The following is a 24,731-nucleotide window of genomic DNA, read 5'->3' on the forward strand; positions in this document are numbered from 1 at the left end:
CTGTCACTCATCTCAAACTGACAGTACTAAATGAATCCGATAATGTGTGACAAAAATCCCGCTCCTCTGCCTCCTCCTGGTGCTCCTAATGGCATATGGATAACAACCAATCAAAGCCGAGGAGTTTCTAACACAGCGTTGGTTGTTTAACCTTTGGAAACTTCCCCAAATATTCTGTCTCATGTGCTGTTGTCAGTATATAGTGACCATTTCAGCAAAAATGAGTTATTTTTTTTATAAAGTTACCTACTGAACTTTTAACAACGTTCAGCTTACCTTTATTATGGCTCAGTGTGTTCACACTACAATTTCAATAGTGATACAATTGCTTTAATTTGGTTGATATCAGGTATATTGTGTGCATTTAGATATACTTAAACTGTTTCTCTCTAAATTCTTGTTTGTTCAATAGTTTGATGCTATATTGATATTGGTGTTTTGACTAAGACTCTACTGGAATGGCATGTCCTAGACTAGCTGACAACCACATTTTAAACGATTGAGTCAGATGTGAATGCATCTAAAGATTGCTACCCCCCCAAATCATTTTTTCTTTTTTTTTTAAGTCCTGTGGTTTTGCAGATGGAGAAATTCTTACATGCATGATGGCAAAGTGTCTCTGTCCACATTGATTGCAGTATGTATGTACAGTAAGTATACTACACCTGTGTCTGCATTACTTAAATTGATAAATGTCTGTTGTAAAAGCTTTTAACCAAATTTGCTTGTTTTGTAATGCAAATAAATATTTTCTTTGAATGCATATTTATCCCCCATCTTTGCGCTTTAATTGCTCTAATTTTTATAGGCACTTTTTGTATAGAGAGAGGTTAACATTTCTCGTTTGTCTGTGTTTTTGTTGTCTCATTTCCTTTGGAAGTAATTCCGATCTACTATCCTGTGATGTACATGTGTTTCTTCCCTTACCCCCCACCCCTGGGTCTCGAAGCATCCAAGTATCAAGTAAGGACACAGTTCCTATTCTCTGCAGAAAGAGGAATCCACCCTGCCATTAATAAGCTACTCCCTCTACGTCTTGGTGCCTTATGCAAACTCTTTCTGTGTGTCTTCCAGCTACAGTTCACAGCGTTTTCATCAGTTATTTACCTGACCGAAGCAATGGCGTATGTATTATTTGTGTGTTGTGTTTTTCTTTAAATCAATGCTTTGTGTTGATAGAAGTGTACGACACACACACTTATTCTATAGGTTTTTGACACTTTCTTGGTTTTGGATTCTACTGGTTGTCTTGCTGACCTATGAAATGCACTGACATTGAAGGAAACCTGATGTGGAAAAATGGACATGTTTGGAAAATCAAATAAATTGCGTTATCAGTTGTATATACGGTGTTGTTCTCTTTACTGGTTCCTTTGACATCATTACATATATTTAATAAAAAGTACATGACGAAGGTGGAATCTGTGCAAACACGAGGCTACTAAACTGCAGTACTACAAAGACCTAAAACAAATGAAGCGTGGACCGACTGGGCAAACTGAAAAGAAACCGCCTTATCTTGTTTTGCTTTACATGACAAAATGGTATCCCTGAACATCACAGGGTTTCCACAGACCTTAAATTGGCTGAAGTATTGAATTGGTATAAAATTTGACTCTGTGAAAGCTGCAGAAACCCTGCGTCATTTTGACATCCCCAAAGGCAATAAAGCTAAAGTCTGAAGGCCAACTAAGGCTCACACAAGAATTAGGTGAACGTCAGAAAGGAGCTTCAGTCTTTATGCTAAGGTAATCCAGCATTTTACACATTTACTCTCTAACTGATTGGGTTTTACCTTTTGCATGTCTTGATAAGCAGAACACAGTTACCCCATTTTTAATCAATCCTATCCATAAGTCTAATCAAATTAAAAATAAGACAATGCAGCAAAGTTGGCTGAAATGCAGTATGAAATGTTTCTGTCGTGCTTTCAGAGGCGCCTCTGGTTAGCGAGTCAATGAAAATGACTTGAAACCAATACCGCCAACAATTCATTATGCAATTCAGAGGACCAGCTACACATACTTGGCCAGTTTGTTGTGGCAGCTGGGATTTCAAAGCTCGCCATTGTGTATCCCGTTGTGATTAGCCTAACGGAATAGGTGGTAATGTTGAGGCCCTTGTTAAATGTAAGATTTGAGGTTGTTTGGAAAGGGGAGCTCTTTAATTATGACAGGTTAATTTATTCTTTTATAGTAAATAAAGCAATAATTGCAATATATCATTTGCCATCACCCCAAACCAGTTATCATATGAAAGTACAAGAAGCATAGGCCTTCAAAATGTAGCATTGGTGCAGAGGCAAGTGTGTCTTTTTCATTTGGAATATCAGTCTCTCGCCATCTGCTGGTTTTGGTGCTTCCTGGGATTTCACCTTAAACATATCCAGCCTCTCAGGAAGGGATCCCCTTGATAAACAGGAATGAAACTACATAGGACAGCCATTTACAATGTAATCTATATGACTTAAAAATGGAAGCATGTCACAATAGCCCAACAAATAATCCTGAACCAAAAATGATTTCCTTCCATAATAATAATAATAATAATAATAATAATGTGCAATAACCAACAACGACAAGTCAGTCCTTCTAAAGACATATGTAAAAAAAAAAACTTAGCACTTTGTATCCAACATTGGTTCAGAGGCAAATGTATCATTTTCATGAGTCTCATCACTGTCGCCCTCTCTGGCGCCATCTGCTGGTGTTAGTGCTCCTTGAGATTTCACTTTGAACACATCCATCCTCTCAGGAAGGATCCCCCTGTTAAACAGGAGGGAGGCCATATAGGAAGACATCAGAATGGAGACCAGAGCGCACAACATGCAAATGGTCTTGACAGGAGAGCGCTGAATATAAACGCCGTCCTCTAAAGTGCATCCTGGGAAATGCAGGATCACAGGGAGGCCTAACAACGGCTCTCCACACAACACTCTCATCACCACGGCGACAAGGAAGCCTGTTATCGCCCCGTAACCGTTGGAAACCTCGATGAAGAGGACGCAGATCAGTTGCGGGAATACAATGGTGTAGGTCAGGTCTGAGCCCAGGATCCAGAACACCAAGATGCCACCGTCCAGATAGGTGAGGGATGTTCCCACAAGTCCTGCAACCACGATGGAGAGACGAATCACCCACTGTAGCTCTTTATCGGATGCCTAAAGAGGAGAACAATATTTAAAGGTGCCCTGCCACACGTATTTCATTACTTTGTGGTAATGTCTGAAGTTCTACCGTGGACTCTGGACATTTTTTGTGGAAAAAATGCTTTGGTTACCTTGTTACCTTTGGTTTGGGTGGCAGTAGCTCAGTCGTAGGGAGTTTGTTTGGGAACCGTAGGTAACAGTATAAATTTATTATTTTAAAATTTTAATTTCAAGCCATTCTAGCATGGTATAGAAATATCGATTTCTGCCAGTTCTCATTAATATTCAACAAGCTAAGCTGTTTGAATCTGATTGGCTAACAGCTAGCCAATGATAGCCTGGCTGTCAGAATCCTTTACCCAGTGCAACTAGGCGAGCTAATGAATAGTAATGAGCTCAGGCAATATGATGTCAGACTGACCAGCTTTTGTAATTGGCCTGATTTCTCTGCTAATTTCTTTTCAGTGGCTAGAGCTGACAGAGGAGGTAGCAGTTCATTTTCACTTTCACGACCTAACACAAACCCATATGGACCTAACATATTTCAAAAAATGCAAGTAAAAAGGTGTTGTATGGCAGGGCACCTTTAAGTGTTTATTAACACCTCCAATGGTACCTTAAAAACCTTAAAAATTGCTCGCCTGCTGGAGCGTGCACCCCATGTACCAAAGCTCAGTCTTTACCGCAGCGGCCCAGGATTCAAATCTGACCTGTGGCCCTTTGCTGCATGTCTTCCACCCCTCTCTCTCTCTCACCACTTTCCTGTCTACAACCGTCCTATCCATTAAAGACCAAAATGCCCAAAAAAATAATCTTAAAATCAAAATAAGTTGCCACTTCCACGCTGCTGTTGCTTATACCTGACTCCTGATGGTCTGGTAGATGTTGGTGGTGAAGATGGTGGTTGCAGACAAGAGGAAAGAGTCAGCGGATGACATCACTGCGGCAGCAACAGCTCCGACGCCAAAAGCAGAAATGTAGGCTGGCGTAAAATGCTGCAGGGTGATGGGCAACACCATGGCCGCCTCGCCTCGCTCATACGGAGAAGGAGAACCATACGAGGTGGCGTTCCAGTCTTGAGGACAAAAACAGACAAAAGTTGTGGCTCCATTCCCTAATCTGGAATGTTGAAGATACCGCCAAGCACTATACTCATAAATGTACCTGTTGAAGCTGCAACAGCGGCGATCAACACTGACGGAAGTCCAGCAATGATGACTCCACCTGCCGCTATAAAACAGATGATTCTGGCTGTGGATGTAGAGCTGGAGGAGAGTATCCTTTGATGGAAATCCTGAACTGCCATATTGCCTACAGTCTAGAAAATGAAATACATAAAAAAACTACATTACTACTACATACTATTATATGAATTCCATTTCCAAAATGTCCATTATTACTGCACATGGTACACTATCATAGTAAGTAGTGGTGTGTCGTAGAGAGAGCTTGGAACCACATGGGAAACAAATATGGTTGAGAAGTCACAAACTAATACTTTGTTTTTCATCTTACCATCACTAGGAAATGATCAATCCATCTCCACAATTCGTCAGACTCAAGCTGGCCAAGCCAGGGGGCCTGATATGTGTGGTTGAATGCTGTTTTAGTGATGTCAGTATAAACGCCACCTGCAAAAACAAAAGGGACACACAGCCACTGTGGAAAAGGGAAGTGTGTTCTTAATTTTGGTAGATTTCCAAACTACACGTGCATTCATTGCGTTACAAATCTATCTTCTCTCAGTTGTGTGATTGAGTAAGACTCACCAGGCTAACGAGCACTAATGATAGCTGGATGACATCAGTGTAAGCAACTGAGTAGAGACCTCCAAGAACAGTGTAGATGATCGCCACCGCAGCAGAGATCCAGACGCAAACACTGAAGGGCAGGTCCAAGATGACACTCATGGTCGCCCCTGGAACAAACGCATGCACAATTATGAATGATACATTGGATGCAGTACCATTGTGCATTTGAGTGTATTGTATATGTGTGTGCATATGTGTACCCAAAGAAATCAATAATCCAGGAACCCAGATAATTTCAACTATGACCGGGACAGTGGCAAGAACAGCAGTCAGTGCTTTCCCGTACTTTCTCTGAAATGGATCCATCATACTGACGTAATTGTTCTCCCTCATTGGCTTTGCAAAGAACAGTCCACCTTAAAAAAAAAAAAAAAAAATGAAGATCAACAAACAAAAGTGAAGAAAAACCCAGAACAGACTATTCTCCGACCCATTTCCTACAACACTACAGTTAAGTTGTTCCTGCACATAGTTTTGGTTGTAGTATTTATTTGATTGAGATCTGTATTCAAGAGACTCTTACCAATAACAAAGGAAATAGAGACCTGCAGAGGAACGAGAGCCCAGATTAGACCTTTGGTGGGGTCATAAACCGACTCTGCAACCCCAATGATAAAGGCACCTCCAACCCAAGTAGCTGCAGCAGGAAAAAGACATACACAATAACTGTTGTAAACGTTCTTCAAAGAAAGCCACAGACCTAAGATATAAGTGTTATTGACTGTGTTATGGACTGTTAAGGAAGTAAGACATTTTACAGTCCTTCCAGAAAGAGTTTTTTTGTGATTGTTGCGGGCAAAAATCCTTGATTATGCGGCATGTTTTCTTAAAAAATGCGATGCAATTGTATGCAATGAAATTGCGGGAACTTGCAAAAATTGCGGGAACGTGCAAAAATTGCGGGAACGTGCAAAAACTGCGGTTTGATGAAAAAGAGAAAAAAAAAGTGATTCCACCAACACCCTGCTTTTTGATGATGTTCACGTCGCGTAATTACATCACTTCATAACGTTCCCATGGCAACAGGGGAAAATGGCTGCTCTTGTGTGAAGTAAACGCAACATTTTTCAACTTTCTGCTAAGATACATGTGACTTTTTTGCAACGAAAAAGCGGGGATTATGAAATCATGCAAGCTCCGCATATTTTGCGCGGAATTTGGCAATTTATGTGGCGAAAGTGCACCGTATTTGAAAAAATGCGGCCTCTGCGGACTTTGGCTGATGATGCATTGAATTATGCGATCGCATAATCACGTTTTTCTGGAGGGACTGATTTTAATAAAATGTAGGCTATATAATGATGATCATCATCCTCAGAAATGGTTAAAGAAATGGCTTGGGTATTTAAGTTCACCATAGTCTGGCATTTGTGACACATTGCATCAGACCTATCTCCACAGCACAGTGGAATAGCCTATCACACCACAGAGAGGCTACATTCTGGGATAGGAAAAAAAAAAAACGCTCCGGGTTGTTTGCATTCCTTTAAAGCTTTATTGCATAACTTTTTGATATTAATGAACGTCGTTACATTCAAATTGAATTTTTTTCTTTTTGGCTGTAGTCTCTAGCCTCTGGCCAAAAAAGCCTCTGATGACGCAAAATGACGATTTTTGCATCATCAGAGTTTTTTTTTCTTCCAGACACACAATACAGCTATCTCTTGTATCAGGGGGACATGAGGGAGGGAAGCACGATCATTCAAAAATACTACCGGGTTTCTACTGATACAAAGTTTAATGCTAAATCGGTGAAGTATCCCTTTAATCTCCGTGTCCTCCTTGGCTACTAGCGACTGTGTAGAGGAGGGGTGGGGGCTGTGCGCAATCACATAATTTGATAGACTCATATAGATACAGGCAATGATAAAATAAGATAAGAAAACTCATTAAAATAGGCAGTAATTAAGATTAGTGTATATGATGGGATAGTGGCAGTAGAATGTGCCGGAGGCCACCAAATTTGGGCTATTACGGCCTAAATTTTCCCCCTATACTACCTCCCAACACCCCACACACACACACATGCACGCGCACACACACACACACACACACACACACACACACACACACACACACACACACACACACACATGTATTATGCAGCACCCAGAATGGAACGGTTTATGGAAATGTCAGTGTTCAATCAATTCAATCAATCATGGATGAAATGTAGGCTGCTTGGAATCCCCAATTTGGAGAGACAAATGGGGGAGGATCTTTCAGTAAAAATTAGAACATTCTGTCCCCCGCACTCCGGGGAATTACGGCTACGCCCCTGTAGTTATGCACGTGCACTAAAAAACTATTGGGTGTGTCAAGGATCCTTGACTTTGAGAAACAACATAACATAACTAGGCTATGTCCTGTTGTCATCACATAGGCCTACGTATGCCACGTCTCCCGATTCTTGTAATTAAAATAATAATAATAATAATACATTTTATTTATATAGTGCTTTACATGGTACTCAAAAACACTTTACAGTAAAACCAGCACATTGATTGGTTTAGCTCTTTTTGTTTGGTTATGTTGTTGAGAAACAAGACAGGGGAACTTTACTTGGGTTTGGAGGAGCTGCAGCATTTATTCAGAGACCAACTGCAACCTACACTGTAGTCTACATTTACTAGTACATTTACTACTACTTTACAAGTAAACTGCTGATTTATTCTCTGCTCTTGATTGCCAACAGCTGTCTGTCTGTCTCTCTTGCTCAATAACACTTAAAGGAGCTGTGCTTCTCTACGACGGTAGCCTGCCATAACATAACAACTTCCTGTATTCAAGACCACTTTTCGTCAGGCCCTTATTAAATTCACAAGACCAGATTAGGTAAAAGAGCCATAAAATTCATACATTCAATGTAGTTCCCCTTAACTCACCTGTCATTGTAAATACTCCCAGTACCAAGCTGACACTGCGGTTAGCCAAAAAGGAAACTTCCACACGACTACTGTTTGTGTTTTTCTCCTTCTTTTTAGCTTTTACAGATGCCCATATGCCAGTTCCCAACACCAACAAGTAGAACACAACCATCATTATCAGACCTGCTACATTGAGAGCCATTGTGGATCATGAACACTTTCCTGCGTTTCTTAATTCTTCAGCTGGAGCGAGTCCAAGCCTGTTACAGCTCCTTGCTTCAAATGCAGACAGTTTAGCTTGTGGGCAAATAGCATGTCAATGGAAATGAATGCAGGGGAAGGCAACACATGAAACTACAGTTTGGCTTGTGGGCAACACATGAAAACCACACATTTTCATTACTCCAGTGAGCTTGCTCCCATATAGAATGGAATGCAATCTTCATTGTCATTGTTCCACAACAACAAAACACAGTTTGACAGCTTTCAGTTTGACAGTATAAATAACAAACAAACAGACAAGCCTTATGAAGAAGTAAATCCCACCTGATGGCAGATGTGTGTGATCCAGGTGAGGTCAGGATCCTTTGGCCCTTCTTAGTAATATCATTATCATATTAAGGCACTTAAGGATGTTGACTTTAATTATTTCTTCACAAGTCCTACTATGTTGGTGTCATCAGCAAGTTTAACGATGGTGTTGGCAGGATGCGTGCTTTGGAGGAAAGGCTGGCAAAGCGAGACTAAGTGGGGGATAACTGTATTAAATGCTAAGCTGAAATCCACAAACAGCACTCTTGCCTAGGTGTTTACCTGATCCAGGTGTGTCAGGGCTGTGTGGAGAGCAGTGATATGACAAGAAGGGTTTTTTAGGGGATACTTTCCACCAAAGGCCATTTAACATTAGATTAGTATAGATATTAACATCAGAAACACATCTGTGTCACAAAGAGCACTCTGTGACCTTGCAGTACTCAAACCATCCCTCAGTTGTGTTTAATCTGCAGAAACACAAAGTAGTTATCATGTGTTTCAACTAAACATGTTCTCATGATTAATCTTTTTAATCAAAACAGTATTTCACCCCAAGAGATCAGATAGCCTATAGAGAATTTTTTTATGAGTGCACCTCCAATGCAATGTGACTTTACTGTCATTTTAACGTCAGCTACAATGAAAATGGAAACGTATTTTGTAACGTGAAAATACAACAACCCTGCTTTAAACTCTGTTGAGTCAAGATAAACCACACTGCTTGTTTGTAATGATGTGATCGTGTCTCCAAATCTCCCAAAGAAAGACAGTGATAAAGTTTGGAGTGCTGCTCTATGAGTGGTGTCACCAGACCTATCTTAAGGGGCTTAAATACTCCATACCCATCTTTGATTATTAATTCTGCCTTGTTTTATTGATGTATATCCTAATCATGCAAAAGGTGCTAAATGGACCACCCACCTGCACTGCACCACACTGAAAACAGCATAATAACTTCCACGCCAAGTGTCCAAGCTATAAAGACTGACAATTACACCTTAAGGTGGATGGCTAGTCCTTGCCTTTACGTGCAAAGTTTACCAACTTTTCTGTGTGAACAGTGTCACATCTCTTTTTGTCGGCCAGATGTCTTTGTCTTTTAAAAAAAATATATTGTTCTGTTTCCTCAAACGCATGCACTCAGAGGAATTATTGGGTCTCTATAGGTCTAGATACTCTATTTGTTACGTGTCCTGATGTGATGGTCTTCTTATGTGGCAGTCTCACTCTGGTTCTGTGGATGTGCATAATAGAATAGAATATCTTTATTGTCATTGGAATAGATACAACGAAATTAAGTTTAGTCCTTGTCAGTGCCAAACATCTATGAGGTAATATATACCATAATAAATACATACATAAAAAAAGCTACTACTGCAAACATATTAACATATTAATTAATAATAATGGGAAACCAGTAATAACTAAGATGGGTATCTTGACAGCATGCAATGGGCAGAGACATAAACATAAGCCCACAGCATTTATCAGAAATTCTGCTGTGGATTACCCATAGCAATGGCGCTGCAATGTGACAGTACAGCCAGCAGTCGGCGTTGTCCCAATTTAACAGGGACAGTTGCATATAACTTCTGTCATGATTTGACACAATGAATAGTGTAATTGAATTGTTGTTTTTCCATTCCCCGCTTTAGAAATACCTAATTCCGTCTGTAAACCAACTAACCAAACTATAATTGAAGCACACAAACCTAATATTAGTCGATATTAGTAGCCTAACATTAAACCAGAACCATAGACTGCATATTGACCAGAACACGTTTTCCTCCCATCCCCGAAGGCTGTGTGGAGCAGCCAGACCCTCCTTCAGAGCGCTTTGGGGGAGGGATAACCCTTGACCCAAAGACTACTCTGCGACCTCTGAACATGTTAGAGGCTGGGCGGTATGTCACCTTTTATATATGTCAATGTATGTCACACACAGCAGTCTCCTTCCTTCGGGTTAGGCAATAATCATCCGGGGCACTATCCTCCCGCCATAGGCGAATACACAAACACACACACGGTTCCGGCGTCCCGTTGCTAACTTACAGCTAGCTTATGCTAACGTCTGTACTGTTGCTACTTTGGCTGTTTGGGGGCGAACAAACAAACGACCCCGCGGTCACATTCACCGGAATGATACTAGGAGAAAAGTAGGCATCGCTGTGAGAAGGAATATGGCGTTTTATATCAGTTTTGATTGTGTTTCTGCAAATAGACGGTTGCAGGTGGACTGGTGTTTACATGGTCCGTGGGAGCTGGAAGTCCGCAGGTTTGTCTTTGCCCATTGTATTCATGAACATTTCCACATTCCAGTGCTAATGCAAACTATAAAAATATATACATTACATAACAGTTGGTTATTGTTGTATGCTTTTTACTTTGACGGTCAGCTGTGTGGCGGCTGCAGTGCTTTGATTAGTCTCCTAGCTGCAGATCTGCAGCCTCAATAGATGTCATCTGGGGAAGAAGAAGAAGAAGAAGAAGAAGAAGAAGAAGAAGAAGAGGAGCCTTGTAGAGACCAGCTGAAGGAACATCTTCTCTGAGCTGAAGCTCTGAGGTAGGACATGCTTTCTCTCCGGATTAACAGCTGCTGGCTGTAATGTTTTTTATTTAGAATCTAATACGTAGAACAAATTAAGAATTACAAAGACAAAACAAGCTTCAAACCCCCCACCCACCCCTACCACTCCCCCATGCATTCATACCACAATCACCACTACAATCAACTCCACATTCATAGTGTTTTAACAAGAAAACAAACTATAAATAAAACGAAGGACAAAGCAAACAAAATTAATAACAAAAAAAATAAAAAATTAACATAAATCAATCCTCTAATTCAAGTAAAAAAACATTTCATTTCTTTTCATGCTCAATTATTCTGTTGTTATTTGTTGCTATAATTGTTTCCAGCATATGTTGATGATAAACTCTATTCTTAAAGTGTTTTATACATAAATTTGATATAGTTTTAGCTTTAAAAATAAAAATTTTACCTATCAAAATAATGTTAACTGACCTTAACCATATCTGTATATTGGCCCAACATTTAGCCACATGCGGGCAAAAATAAAACAAATGCATCAGGTCTTCCTCCTCATCCCCACAGAACCTGCAACAAGGGTCTGTTTCTATATGCCATTTAACCAGAGACTTTTTTGTTGCAATAATTTTATAAAAGATTTTAAGTTGAAATATTCTGGAATATGAATCAATTGTAGTTCTATAGATTGTTTTAAAGTAATCTTTCCACAAAATTGGTTCATTAAATTCGTCTTCCCAAAACAGGCAGGTTCTGTGTGGAAAAAGTGCAGTGCCTGTGATATTTAATTTCCAAATATATATTATTTTATTTATCTTTGCACCAGATAACCATTTTAAACATCTTATTGGTGGGAGACAAACCATTAATTTATTCTTCTTATCATTTTGCAATTTTTTTTTCCAAATTTTGGGAATTGCAGAAATTAGCTGGTTAAATTGTAACCGATCGAGAGACATGCTAAAAAATTTTCTCAAGTTTTCATAAGAAATAAAATCTCCAGATAAGTCTAAAAGGTCATTAACAAAAATTAACCCATTTTTAACACATTCCTCCCACAACAATGGCCTGTCTCCAACCATAATGTTTGAATTCATCCATAGCAACTGTGTCTGAATATCTTGAATTGTATCTGGAGGGTAGTACTGGAAATTCAACCAAGCCTTCATTGCCTCCTTGAAGAATGGTGATAATTCTTTTAAACTACTTTGAAATAGTTTATCAATATTGTTTTTAATTGGTAAAAAAGAAATAGATTATTCGAGAAGAAGGAAAAGGCTGAATATAATCTCTGGCTCGTAATCCATTGTTTGTTGTGATAAATTTTAGTCACCCAAGAGGCTTTCAAGGAACAGTCCATCATTTGAAGACTTTTTAACTTCAGTCCACCGTTATTATAAGAATTATATAAATACTGCCTTTTAATTTTATCTGGTTTATCATTCCATATAAATTTGAAAAATTTTTGTTCAAAATGTTTAAAGAATGTTATGCTAGGTGAAGGAAGAAGCATTAGTAAGTGGACAAATTGTGGAATTACTAATGTATTAATCAGAGTTACTTTTCCTTGAATTGTCAGAGAGTTCCCCCTCCAAGGTTGTAAAATTCTATCTGCCTTTTCCATCCTTCTCTCATAATTGTATTTAACAATTTCTTTAAAGTTGTCCGGTAAATAAATCCCTAATATATTAACTTCTCCATTAATCCATTTAACAGGAGCCGAACTGTTTAAAATAAAATTGGAGTTTTTTAATGTCCCAATCCTCAAAATATTACATTTCTCAAAATTAGGTTTCAATCCAGATATTTTTGAAAAAATATTTAATTCCTTTATTAATCTTTCCAAAGTGGATTGTGTTGGTTTTATGAAAAAGGTTATCAGGATACATTGTCAGCTTAATCTCTTGACCGTTTGGAAATAAACCCGGTATATCTGGATTATTCCTAATTCTAATAGCCAGAATTTCAATACATAAAATAAAAAGATATGGTGACAAAGGACACCTTGCATTAATACAAAAGTGTCTGATATATGACCGCTATTGATCACTCGACTAGCAGGATGATTATAAATAGTTTCAAACCACTGTATTAAATTCCCAAAATTAAAAAAGCCAAGACATTGTTTTATAAACTTCCATTGTACTTTATCAAATGCCTTTTTTATACATCTCGGTAGGGATTCCATCGATACCAGGAGATTTACCAAATGAAAATGAATTAATTGCTTCCAATAACTCCTGCTCTGTTATTTCACCTTCACAGCTTAATTGCTGTGAAGTAGAAAGTACAGAGACATTGTTTAAAGGGAAATATTGCTCAGACACACCATTTAGGTCCCCCCGAACTTGCATCATTAAAGTATAGAGCTTTAAATTATTCAAATTCTTCCTGCAATATTTCTTGTGGATTTGTAACCAAGACATCATTTATATATAAACTCATAATATTCTTTTTAACAAAGTTTCTTTGGTTTAACCGTAAAAAATGTGCTGTACACTTCTCTCCCTTCTCCATCCAAGCAGCTTGTGAACTAAGCATAACTCTGTTTACCCGTTCCTGATAAAGACTCTCCAATTTATCTTGTTTTCTTTTAATTAATATTTCTATTTCAATTGCATAACTTCTATCTAATAATTGTTGTAGTTCATTTATTTCATCAGTAAGTCTTTTTTTCTTGATTGATCCCCATGTATCTGTCACCAATACAACAGTTTAATACTCTAGGAACCAATGCAAAGGGAATCAGAAAATAATCGATTCTACTGGACTGTTTTCCTCTACGCCATGTATACCTCATCATATCTTTATTTAGTAAACGCCAGATATCAACAAGATCTAATGATGCAACCATTTCTTGAATTTCCCTAAGTGCATGAGAATGATTATTAAATTTTTGTAGACCACTGCGATCCTTATTTTTAATCTAAGACTGTATTAAAATTTCCAGTTATTATAATTTGATTAGATTTTAGTGAATTTAAATATGTATTAATTTCACCAAAAAATAGTGGGTTATCCTCATTAGGAGCGTAAATATTTGTTAAAATCATACGCAAGTTGTTAATCATTATATCTATTACAATCCATCTACCCTCCTTATCTTTAGATACGGAGTGCAGTGTATAATCTACATTATTTTTAATCAAAATCATAACACTTCTACTATTTTTCCCCTCCCCATTCAGTTTTCCATTTTGACTCGTTTTCTGAATTAGAGTGCGTTTCTTGCATAAAAATAATTTGAACGTCCCTTTTATCATTTAACCAAGTAAAAATTTCATTCCTTTTAGAGATATTTGCTAAGCCATTACAATTAAATGAAGCAATTCCTATAGACTTTTTTTGATTTTCCATTTAACTAGTAAAATCTTTATCAATATAGTGCAGAGCCCCACCAAAAATAAACTTTTTCCACACATAAACACAAACCACACACACACTCCCCCTACATATACCAGCATACAACCCAAACCAAAAAAACAAACCAAGCAAGTATAACTAACCTCTCTCTAAAGCCACAGTCCTCCATTGTCTTTTTCTCTTCTCTAGGGTGGGTAAGTATGCTCTTCCCATAACCTGATCCCAACAGAGGGAGAACTAACCAGACCACTTGACTTCCCCCCTCCTCACACTTCTTGATTATGTTCAATTTTCCCACTTTGAGTAGCTAGGCCCAATCCATAAGGACTGGGACTTCCTAACACAGTACCTTATCCATTGAGAGTCCATAGTAAACAGAAATAATCTTTTTCACCTCAATGACCACATTAAGTCAGTTATTCCATCTTAGGCTCATTGCCATTGAGTTCAGTTGTGTGTGACGTCATCAGGTCGCGCGATGTTTACATTGTCTGGTCATACTGCTAGTTGCCGGCGTTGTCCCCTCCAGACAACCAATATGTCATCTGGGAATTCTGATATAAAGCTCCATCAATGTAAAGCTTATCTACAATAAGACGCGTCGTTTTGCCACTTTTCCTTGCCTCCGACATGACCGGATAGAGTAGCCTTCGTCTCTTCATAATCTCCGGAGGGAACTGATCTGTGATGGAAAAAGTTGATCCTTTCAGTTCCCGACCTCTTGCCATAATAGTGGATTTGTCCTTCGACACCGCAAGTTTTGCCACGATGGGTCTGTGTTTGTCCTTCGCTCCTTTGGGTTTCCCGATCCGGTGCACTCTAGCAAGTTGAATGTTCTGTACCACGGATTGATCCATTTTTAGCTGCTCCGTCATGAACTTTTTTACCAGCTGCTCTGTGACTTGGTAAGTTTCCTTTGCTGTCTCGTGCACACCATGGATTATTATATGATCTTGCATACTCCGACTCTGTATATCCAAAATGCTTTCTGACATTTTGATGTTGTTTCCTTGGAGTTTGGTGGTCAGTTGTTTGAGATTATTCACCTCTAATCTCAGCGAAGCATTCTCTTGTTTGAGGACGTCGACCATTTCTGTATAGAACTCCAGTGATTGCTTCATGTCTTTCACATCTTCCGAGAGTTGATTTAGCATGTCCAGCTTTTGAAGCTTGCTGTTCATGCCGTCCAAAGCTTCTTTAATACTTTACATTTCTGAGGTAAGCAAACAGTCCTCCTCTGTGCCACTTGAGCCCAGGTCGTGTCTTCCACGCTTGTTCTCGGGTTTTGCCATTTTGTCGTAATATGCGTCGATGTAAGACTCCAAACTTTCAATTGTCTCTTGCACAAACGACTCCAGTTTCCAAAAGATTACAGATTGAGTGGGTAAATAACCTTAAAGAGGGTTTTTTTGGCCTTAGCGGTGTCTCAGCGTCTCAGCGTGCCATCTCTTGCCATGGCTGGCTTTAATGTTGACGGATTGAGTTGATTTGAAAGGTTCAGGTCACACAGAGTCCAGAATTTCAACAACATTGTCCACAGTAAGGATTCTAATATATATACCTGGAGGAACTGAGACAATGTTTGTGGAAATGTCCTCAAACTAAATTTTAATGAGAAAAGACTTGATGGCTCACATGCTTGTGTTGTTAGGTCAGTGGTTAAGTGTTTGCATGGGTTGAATTCCTGCTTGTGGTAGAGATATTTCCAGTGGCAGAACTGTTACCTTCTGTATGTTAGACCCAGGTTGTGTTGTTTCTGCTGAAGAACTATAATCCGACTATGTAGTGATAGAGCAGAGTGTAAACTGCTGTCCTCCCTGTGTTCCATCTTCTAAAACCTGCTGGTCAGGTGGCTGCCTCGGTGTTCAGAAGGTTGGAGTTTGAAGCCCTCGGCAGGTCTGCTGGGTTTGGAAGGAGTAAACACACAAACAAGGACAAACTGAAAAAAATAGTCCACAGCCAGATTCAAACCAAGAACCTTTGCAATCAAGAACCATTGACTCTGCCGCTACCCCAGAGAGCCCCGTAGTGCTTTAGTTTGTTGTTATGAATGCAGCAGTAGGTTTTCAAGAGGACAAACTGAAAAAATAGTCCACAGCCAGGTTCAAACCAACAACCTTTACAGTTAAGTACCATTGACTCTGCCACTACACCACAGTAGAGATCCCTGTAGTGCTTTAGTTTGTTGTTATGAATGCAGCAGTAGGTTTTCAAGAGGACAAACTTAAAAAATAGTCCACAGCCAGATTCAAACCAACAACCTTCAAAGCCATGTACTATTGACTCTGCCACTACACCAGAGAGCCCCGTAGTGCTTTAGTTTGTTGTTATGAATGCAGCAGTAGATTTTCAAGAGGACAAACTGAAAAAATAGTCCACAGCCAGATTCAAACCAACAACCTTTGAAACCATGTACCATTGACTCTGCCACTACACCACAATAGCAATCCACACAGTGCTTTAGTTTGTTGTTATGAATGCAGCAGTAGTTTTTCAAGAGGACAAACTGAAAAAATGGTACCCAGCCAGATTCAAACTAACAACCTTTGAAACCATGTACCATTGACTCTGCCACTACACCACAGTAGAGATCCCTGTAGTGCTTGATTTTGTTGTTATGAATGCAGCAGTAGGTTTTCAAGAGGACAAACTTAAAAAATAGTCCACAGCTGGATTCAAACCAACACTCTTTGAAGCCACGTACCATTGACTCTGCCACTACACCACAGTAGAGATCACCATAGTCCTTTAGTTTGTTGTTATGAATGCAGCAGTAGGTTTTCAAGAGGACAAACTTAAAAAATAGTCCACAGCCAGATTCAAACCAATAACCTTCAAAGCCATGTACCATTGACTCTGCCACTACACCAGAGTGCTTTAGTTTGTTGTTATGAATGCAGCAGTAGGTTTTCAGGAGGACAAACTGAAAAAATGGTACCCAGCCAGATTCAAACCAACAACCTTTGCAATCAAGAACCATTGACTCTGCCGCTACACCAGAGAGCCCCATAGTGCTTTAGTTTGTTGTTATGAATGCAGCAGTAGATTTTCAAGACGACAAACTGAAAAATAGTCCACAACCAGATTCAAACCAACAACCTTTGAAACCATGTACCATTGACTCTGCCACTACACCACAATAGCTATCCCCATAGTGCTTTAGTTTGTTGTTATGAATGCAACAGTAGGATTTCAAGAGGACAAACTGAAAAAATAGTCCACAGCCAGATTCAAATCAAGAACCTTTGCAATTAAGAACCATTGACTCTGCCACTACACCAGAGAGCCCCATAGTGCTTTAGTTTGTTGTTATGAATGCAACAGTAGGTTTTCAAGAGGACAAACTGAAAAAATAGTCCACAGCCAGATTCAAACCAATAACCTTCAAAGCCATGTACCATTGACTCTGCCACTACACCACAATAGCCATCCCCATTGGGCTTTAGTTTGTTATTATGAATGCAGCAGTAGGTTTTCAAGTGGACAAACTGGAACTATAGTCCACAGCCAGATTCAAACCAAGAACCTTTGCAATCAAGAACCACTGACTCTGCCACTAGACCAGAGAGCCCCATAGTGCGTTAGTTTGTTGTTATGAATGCAGCAGTAGGTTTTCAAGAGGACAAACTGAAAAAATAGTCCACAGACAGGTTCAAACCAAGAACCTTTGTGATTAAGTACCATTGACTCTGCCACTACACCACAGTAGAGGTCCCCATAGTGCTTTAGTTTGTTGTTATGAATGCAGCAGTAGGTTTTCAAGAGAACAAACTGAAAAAATAGTCCACAGTCAGATTCAAACCAACAACCCTTGACTCTGCCACAAGACCAGAGAGCCCCGTAGTGCTTTAGTTTGTTGTTATGAATGCAGCAGTAGGTTTTCAAGAGGAAAAACTGAAGAAATAGTCCACAGCCAGATTCAAACCAACAACCTCTGAAACCATGTACCATTGACTCTGCCACTACACCACAGTAGAGATCCCCATAGGGATTTAGTTTGTTGTTATGAATGCAGCAGTAGGTTTTCAAGAGGAAAAACTGAAAAAATAGTCCACAGCCAGATTCAAACCAAGAACCTTTGCAATCAAGAACCACTGACTCTGCCACTACACCAGAGAGCCCCAGAGTGCTTTAGTTTGTTGTTATGAATGCAGCAGTAGGTTTTCAAGAGGACAAACTGAAAAAATAGTCCACAGCCAGGTTCAAACTAACAACCTTTAACACCATGTACCATAGACTCTGCACACACATCCCGGCTCAGCTGTGTCTGTGTTTTAACGCACACACATCTCGGCTCAGCTGTGTGTGTGGAGCTCGGGCATAGCCAGATTCAAACCAACAACCTTTGCAATCAAGTAGGGCTGGGCGATATATCGATATTAAAAATATATCGATATATTTTTAAATGAGATATGGAATTAGACCATATCGCATATATCGATATAGTTCAAATGTGATCCTTGCTCCCATAGATATATACACAGATGTCGCCTTGAGGTTCTAAACATACGTCAAAACCGCCGCCATCTTGGAACAGGGGTGCGAAGCATTCAGATCAACGCTAAAGATGCCGGACTTTTGTACTGCTTAATTATGTTTGATAGAGGAAATGAAAAGAACAAACAGCAATGAATAACATTTAACAGGTGACAATGTGTTTTATGATTATGTATGCCGCCTTCGACCAGCAACCTGAGCTCCGGCGGCAGCGGGAGGCGGAGAGCTCCGTGGCCGGCCGCAGCGTCTCTTCCCCCGGGAAAAACACAGCTTTGCCTCGCTGCTGCGCCGGTCCCCGCTGATCCAAATCGGACCAGCCAAAGACAGAGTGGTGATCGGTAGGATCTTACACGTAGTCCAGGACGACCTGTATGTCGATATCGGCGGAAAGTTCCACTAAGTTTGCCGGCGGCAGGCGGACGGAGAGAAGCTACAGCGGGGCAGCAGAGACCGTCTGCAGCTGCAGGATCTGGAGCTCAGTGCCCGTTAAAATGACATGTAACGCATAAATACATACAGAAATAAATAGTGGAGGAATGAGCCTGGACATTTCAGTCTGTTTTAAACTTCACCTTGAAGCAGAAACTCTTAGTTCAGAAGGGTGAAGTTTCCGTTTGGACTCAGATCTGTGAACCGATCATAATAAATATTCTTTGTATTAACACATTAATTAGTTTCTTTGTTTTGTAGTCGATAGTTCATCTTTTAGTTTACTTAAGTGGAAGCAGTATCAAGTGGAAGAATGGGACTATAAACCTAGGCTTACAGGCATGAGGCATTACATTTTGAACAAAGTAGATTATATTAATATCAAAAGCTTAATTGACCTTTGGAACGAATCACAAATATGGAGCTTTGATTTCAAAAAAAAGGTACTCCTGTTATACAGTATTTAGGTTTACATTTTATTGTTATTTGAACAGCTGAGCATTTAATCATGAACCAGGTGAAGAAACCGGTTTATTATTTATTTGATTTTGCAACTGTCTCTATGAAACTACTTGTGACATGTCATATTTGATTTTGGCTTTGACTGAACATTTGCTCTCACTTTGCGGAAAAAAATATCGGGATATATATCGTATATCGATATTCAGCCAAAATATATCGGGATATGACTTTTGGTCCATATCGCCCAGCCCTACAATCAAGTACCAATAACCTTGCCTCTACCATCAAAACAATGCAGTCAGTGTCCATTTTTGTCCCAAAGAATAATCACTAGTCAGAAATGTTCCATATTTGGTTTAAATAAGGTTTTCTACTTATTGTTTTAGTGATTATAATGCCACGTTACACAAGTGCGTGCCAATGAACCAATATCAGTCAAGTCTAATACTCCACTCAGTTTAATAGAACGCTAGTTAGAAGACAAGAGGAGGAGGATGGAGTCCTGGTCCGGACTCCCACAACGCCCGGCATCCTATCCAAGACTCATCCAGCACCCCTTTTTTTTCATTGACTAAGACGTAGATGAAGTGAAGAAACTTCTCAGTTGTGGTCCGGAAACTGTGCACTCGCCTGGGGAGAAACAAGAGAAGAACGACAGTGTTTGGGTCTACACTCCAGATACCCAAATGCACAAGCACAGCAAATTTGAGTTTTTCAGGATTCCTATGTTCCCTTTAGAAAAACCTCACTGTTTATTTATCATTTTCAAAAACAATTTCCTAGGTAGAAAATAAAGATGTTTGTGCTTACAAGTGTTCATGTTAGTACAGAAACATATTGGGTGTTCTAGTTCTGGATGTTTTCAGTTGTATATTAATGTGGCACATATGTACTTTGATTATGTCAAATACTTTTTTATCTGATTGTACATACTGTACATTTCCAATGCAGGACCTTTATTTGTAACTGAGTATTTCTACTGTGTGGTATTTGATATGGTTTTGCTCAAGTAAAATATCTGAATACTTCCTCCACCGCTGGGTTTAGTCTTTATTTTACTATGTAGCCAAATATGTGTAACTCATATTAATTAAGCCATCTTTTTTTTCAACAGCAGCTGATGTGTTTTGTTTTATGTTTACACCAACAAGGCAGGTTGAACAGTATTAAAATCCCTCCGTGTATTTAAATAATTTTTAAATAATACAAATTAACAATATATTAAATTATTATAAATGGTCTTCAATTTAAATTCTAGTATATTCAAACAATCAATTTGTACAATCTGCCTTTATAAAAGTATTTAATATTAGTAGTATTTTTTGTTTGAGGAGACTTCATTTAAAGACTAGAAAACACACACACACACACACACACACACACACACACACACACACACACACACCTGCTTGTATGAGGTTAGGGTTATCTATTGGCTGAGCAAGCTCCCTGTCGCCTGACCTAAACTTCATGTGATTGGTCGACGAAGCCATCAGTCAAGACAGTCAGCAGCCATGATGGCTGAGGGTACGGGTAAAAGAAAAGATAGCTTTTCATACAAAAAGGTGACTCAGTAATCGTTCAGTCATGGATTTATCTTTATGAAATTATTGTGCAAAGTCTCTGGAAAGTGACAGAAGTACCACACCGGATTACTAAACTTCTGGAAGGGCTACGATTGCACTAAAGTCCTCTGCCCTTTGAAACGGCCAAGCTGTTAGCTATCAGGCTAAAAACACAGACCAAGGCTAGGTTGATTCATAATTATTTATTTATTTTACAAAGACAATGTAATGCTATTCCATGATAGATTAAAAACCTACTGGCTGGCATACAATGGCATTGAGGACTTAACGGTGCACTCTTCCGCTTCTAAACAAAAGTAAGTCTCACTGTATCTGGACATAAAACGTGTAGTTTGGCATCATATAGGCTATGACAACAGGTAAAGACAATACTCATAAGTTGTGTAACATTGTAGAGTTTCATAAATTAATTAATTTATATCACAAAGTAGTTTGTAGTTAAATGGCCAATGATTGTCACTTGTTTCCCTTGCTGTATGATAACATAGGCCTACTGTACAAACTACACAACCTTACAAAACCTTCAATATGGTTTGTTACAGTTATTAATCTCTGCTGGGTAATACGTTCAGCAGCAGTTTTATAATCTTAGCAATAGCAAGTCATTTACCCAGTGATTTAAAGATTTGTGGATATATTGATAGTTTCCGCAGTGGTTAATTAACCAATGTTTGGTCTGCAACTAATTTCACATATTAGGTGTTCTGGCATTGTGATTAGTGGAATAATTCAGGACATGCCATGTTCGTAGATCTAAATAATAAGTGAAGGTACCCACGCTGCGCCAGCTATGTTGGTCTGAGTTGTGAGCCAATGCCAGAGTAAAAGTGATGAAAAGCCATAGTATAGTATGTCTAAAACGTGATAAAAAAGACATAGTATGTCGAAAAAAGTGAAAAAAAACATAGTATGGTATGTCTAAAACGTGATAAAAAAGACATATTATGTTGAAAAAAAGTGAAAAAAGTCATAGTATAGTATGTCAAAAAAAGTGATAAAAATTCATATTTTTTAAAATAATATGAAATTAAAAACTGTCGAGACAAAAGTGGGATTGAATCCTTCAATCTCAGATTGTTGAGTCAATAATTTATCTAAGTGAGCTATTCCTAATTAATCAATTGAAGTTGAAGAATCAAATTCCACATTTGTCTCAACAGTTTTTCAACTTCTCTCCTCTGAAATGTGAACAATAATTACAACTTCTAACCAGCACATAGTATCAGATCAGATAGCTCAGAGTAATAAAACGCTGCTTAGAGGACACATAGGTCTTGGGTTCATGGACCGGAGTGTCTATCCTGCATTTCAGAGAAAATGTCTTTCTTTCCTAAAGCCTTTCTCCCAGGAGACTCGGCTTCACGTCCGGCGTACCCTGGTAGGATGCGTTTAAGGTTGGCACCACCCAGAATGTGTTGCCCTTTTGATGTATACCCTCCTGTTTTTACCTCTTACGAGTTTCTCCTAATGTCAGCAATTGATTTTTAAACCAGCATACGCAAGCTTTTCGTGCGTATGCAACGTTTATACATGAGGCCCCAGGAGAACTGTCCTAACCGTAGCAGAGTTGGGATAGAGGGTAGTTAGGGCACGTAAGGGCAAAGCTGCAGGTGCAGGGTTCAATACCGGGTTAGATAAAGTAGGATAGATAGAGGTAGATGATAAAGGACAGCTCATTTTCAGCACCATCGACAGCCCGCTCCATTTCAGCACCATGCACAGCTCTTTCAGCACCCCTCTGTTTTAGTGACAATCCTTTTCAGCACCATGGACAGCTATTTCAGAACCAGACAGCACCCCTCTGTTTTAGTGTCAATAATCCGTTTCAGTACCATTGTCAGCTCTTTCAGAACCATGGACAGCACCCCTCTGTTTTACTAACAATAATCCGTTTCAGCACCATAGACAGCGCCCTCCATTCCAGCACCATTGACAGCACCCCTCTGTTTTAGTAACGATGCTCTGTTTCAGCACCATGGCCAGCATCCCTCTGTAGTAACAATAATCCGTTTCAGCACCATGGACAGCTCTTTTTGGCAGCGCTGCCTGGAAGACAATAGGATTAGGCAATGGTTAGGGTTAAGGTTATAATAATAATAATAATAAATGTAAAATGATTACTTAAATATATAAGTAATAATGCCCTTTTTATATTTTGACTTTTTTCAACATGCTATACTATGACTTTTTAATCACTTTTTTTTGACATACGCCTACTATATTATGACTTTTTTCACTTTTTCCGACATAATGTAGGTCACTTTTCTGACATACTATACCATGACCTTTTTTCAACATACTATACCTGACTTTTTATTCAACATTCCTTTTTCTGACATACTATACTATGACTTTTTTTTCACTTTTTTTCGACATCCTATACTATGACTTTGTAATCCCTTTTTCGACATACTATACTATGACTTCACTTTTTTCAACACACAAAAAGTATTACTTAAAAATATAAGTAATAATGCTCTTTTTATAATAAGACTTTTTTTCAACATGCTATATTGTACATCTGACTTTTTCCAACATAATATAGGTCCCTTTTCTGACATACTATACCATGACTTTTTTTCAACATTATATGCATATAATCCACTCTTCTCTATTTTTTTTCCTTCAGATTCCTGAAACTAAACCTATTACGTGCACAACAAAAGCTATATATATATATATATATATATATATATATATATATATATATATAACACAATAAAGGAAAGGGGAAAAGCCAAAAAGCACTATATGAGCACTTTAAGACACTTTCTACTTCTACTTCTACGCTACATTTGAGAGAGAAATATTGTACTTTTTACTCCACTACATTCATCTGTTACAGCTTTAGTTACTAGTTACTTAAGTTATTCCACTACATTCATCTGTTACAGCTTTAGTTACTAGTTACTTTACACATTAAGGTTTCTGCACATGTAGTTTATAAAATCTGATGCTTGATTCTAAAGTAAACTAGCCAACAATTGCATACTTTAGTAAGTACATAAGTACACAGGCATCATCTTTTGACCGTGTCTGTAAAGCTTCACAAGTTTTACGACAAAGTCTAAATGAAGTCCATGTTCTGTGTCTCCTCCTGCAGGACAGTAGGCTACGCTATGCGGGATCTAGTGAACCGGCACGAGGTCACCAGCCGCAACATGGAGAACGCCAAAGCTCTGGCCGACAGCGGAGGCATCGAGAAGCTGGTGGACATCAGTAAAGGACGGGGGAAAGGGTACGAAACGGCAAAGAAACGTCACGGGGAAATCTGTCCGCAGGGTTCATCAAGTCGTTCATCAAGTCTCTGCAAAACACGTCAGCTTTTACTTTTTTAGTAGTCTGGCATTGCTGTGTCAACTAGCCAGACCTTCCTCCACAGCACTGCGAACCTTTAACTTTAATTACGTTTCATTTTTTTTTTATTTTGCTTCACGATATGAGGGAAATATGCAAAATGTTGAATATCTTGATAACGATTACTTG

At 38.9% G+C, this 24,731-nt stretch overlaps 1 protein-coding gene and 1 long non-coding RNA gene across 2 annotated transcripts; one reads left to right on the forward strand and one right to left on the reverse strand.

The window, feature by feature from the left end:
* Window positions 1-2,617: 2,617 nt before the first annotated feature.
* LOC114551265 (high affinity choline transporter 1-like) lies at window positions 2,618-5,058 on the reverse strand. Its single transcript, XM_028572434.1, has 5 exons — window positions 4,918-5,058; window positions 4,664-4,807; window positions 4,313-4,466; window positions 4,009-4,223; window positions 2,618-3,160 (listed from the first exon to the last, which is right to left on the reverse strand). Exons 1-5 carry the CDS (start codon window positions 5,056-5,058, stop codon window positions 2,618-2,620), a joined length of 1,197 nt encoding a protein of 398 aa, XP_028428235.1.
* Window positions 5,059-10,161: 5,103 nt separating this feature from the next.
* LOC114550753 (uncharacterized) lies at window positions 10,162-24,729 on the forward strand. Its single transcript, XR_003691740.1, has 4 exons — window positions 10,162-10,264; window positions 10,582-10,635; window positions 10,757-10,923; window positions 24,349-24,729. It is a non-coding gene; the product is annotated as an uncharacterized LOC114550753 (long non-coding RNA).
* Window positions 24,730-24,731: the final 2 nt, after the last annotated feature.

This window comes from Perca flavescens, chromosome 24, assembly GCF_004354835.1.
Source record: "Perca flavescens isolate YP-PL-M2 chromosome 24, PFLA_1.0, whole genome shotgun sequence".
Lineage (NCBI taxonomy): Eukaryota > Metazoa > Chordata > Actinopteri > Perciformes > Percidae > Perca > Perca flavescens.

Bases quoted from the DNA above. Each gene is read 5' to 3' on its own strand.
- LOC114551265 (XM_028572434.1), bottom strand. From the start codon at position 5,058: ATGAGTGTCATCTTGGACCTGCCCTTCAGTGTTTGCGTCTGGATCTCT. The intron at 4,467-4,663 runs GTAAGATGAAAA...TTCATTTTCTAG, and splicing joins TTGATCATTTCCTAGTGATG to ACTGTAGGCAATATGGCAGT. The intron at 4,224-4,312 runs GTACATTTATGA...TTTGTCCTCAAG, and splicing joins CGCTGTTGCAGCTTCAACAG to ACTGGAACGCCACCTCGTAT.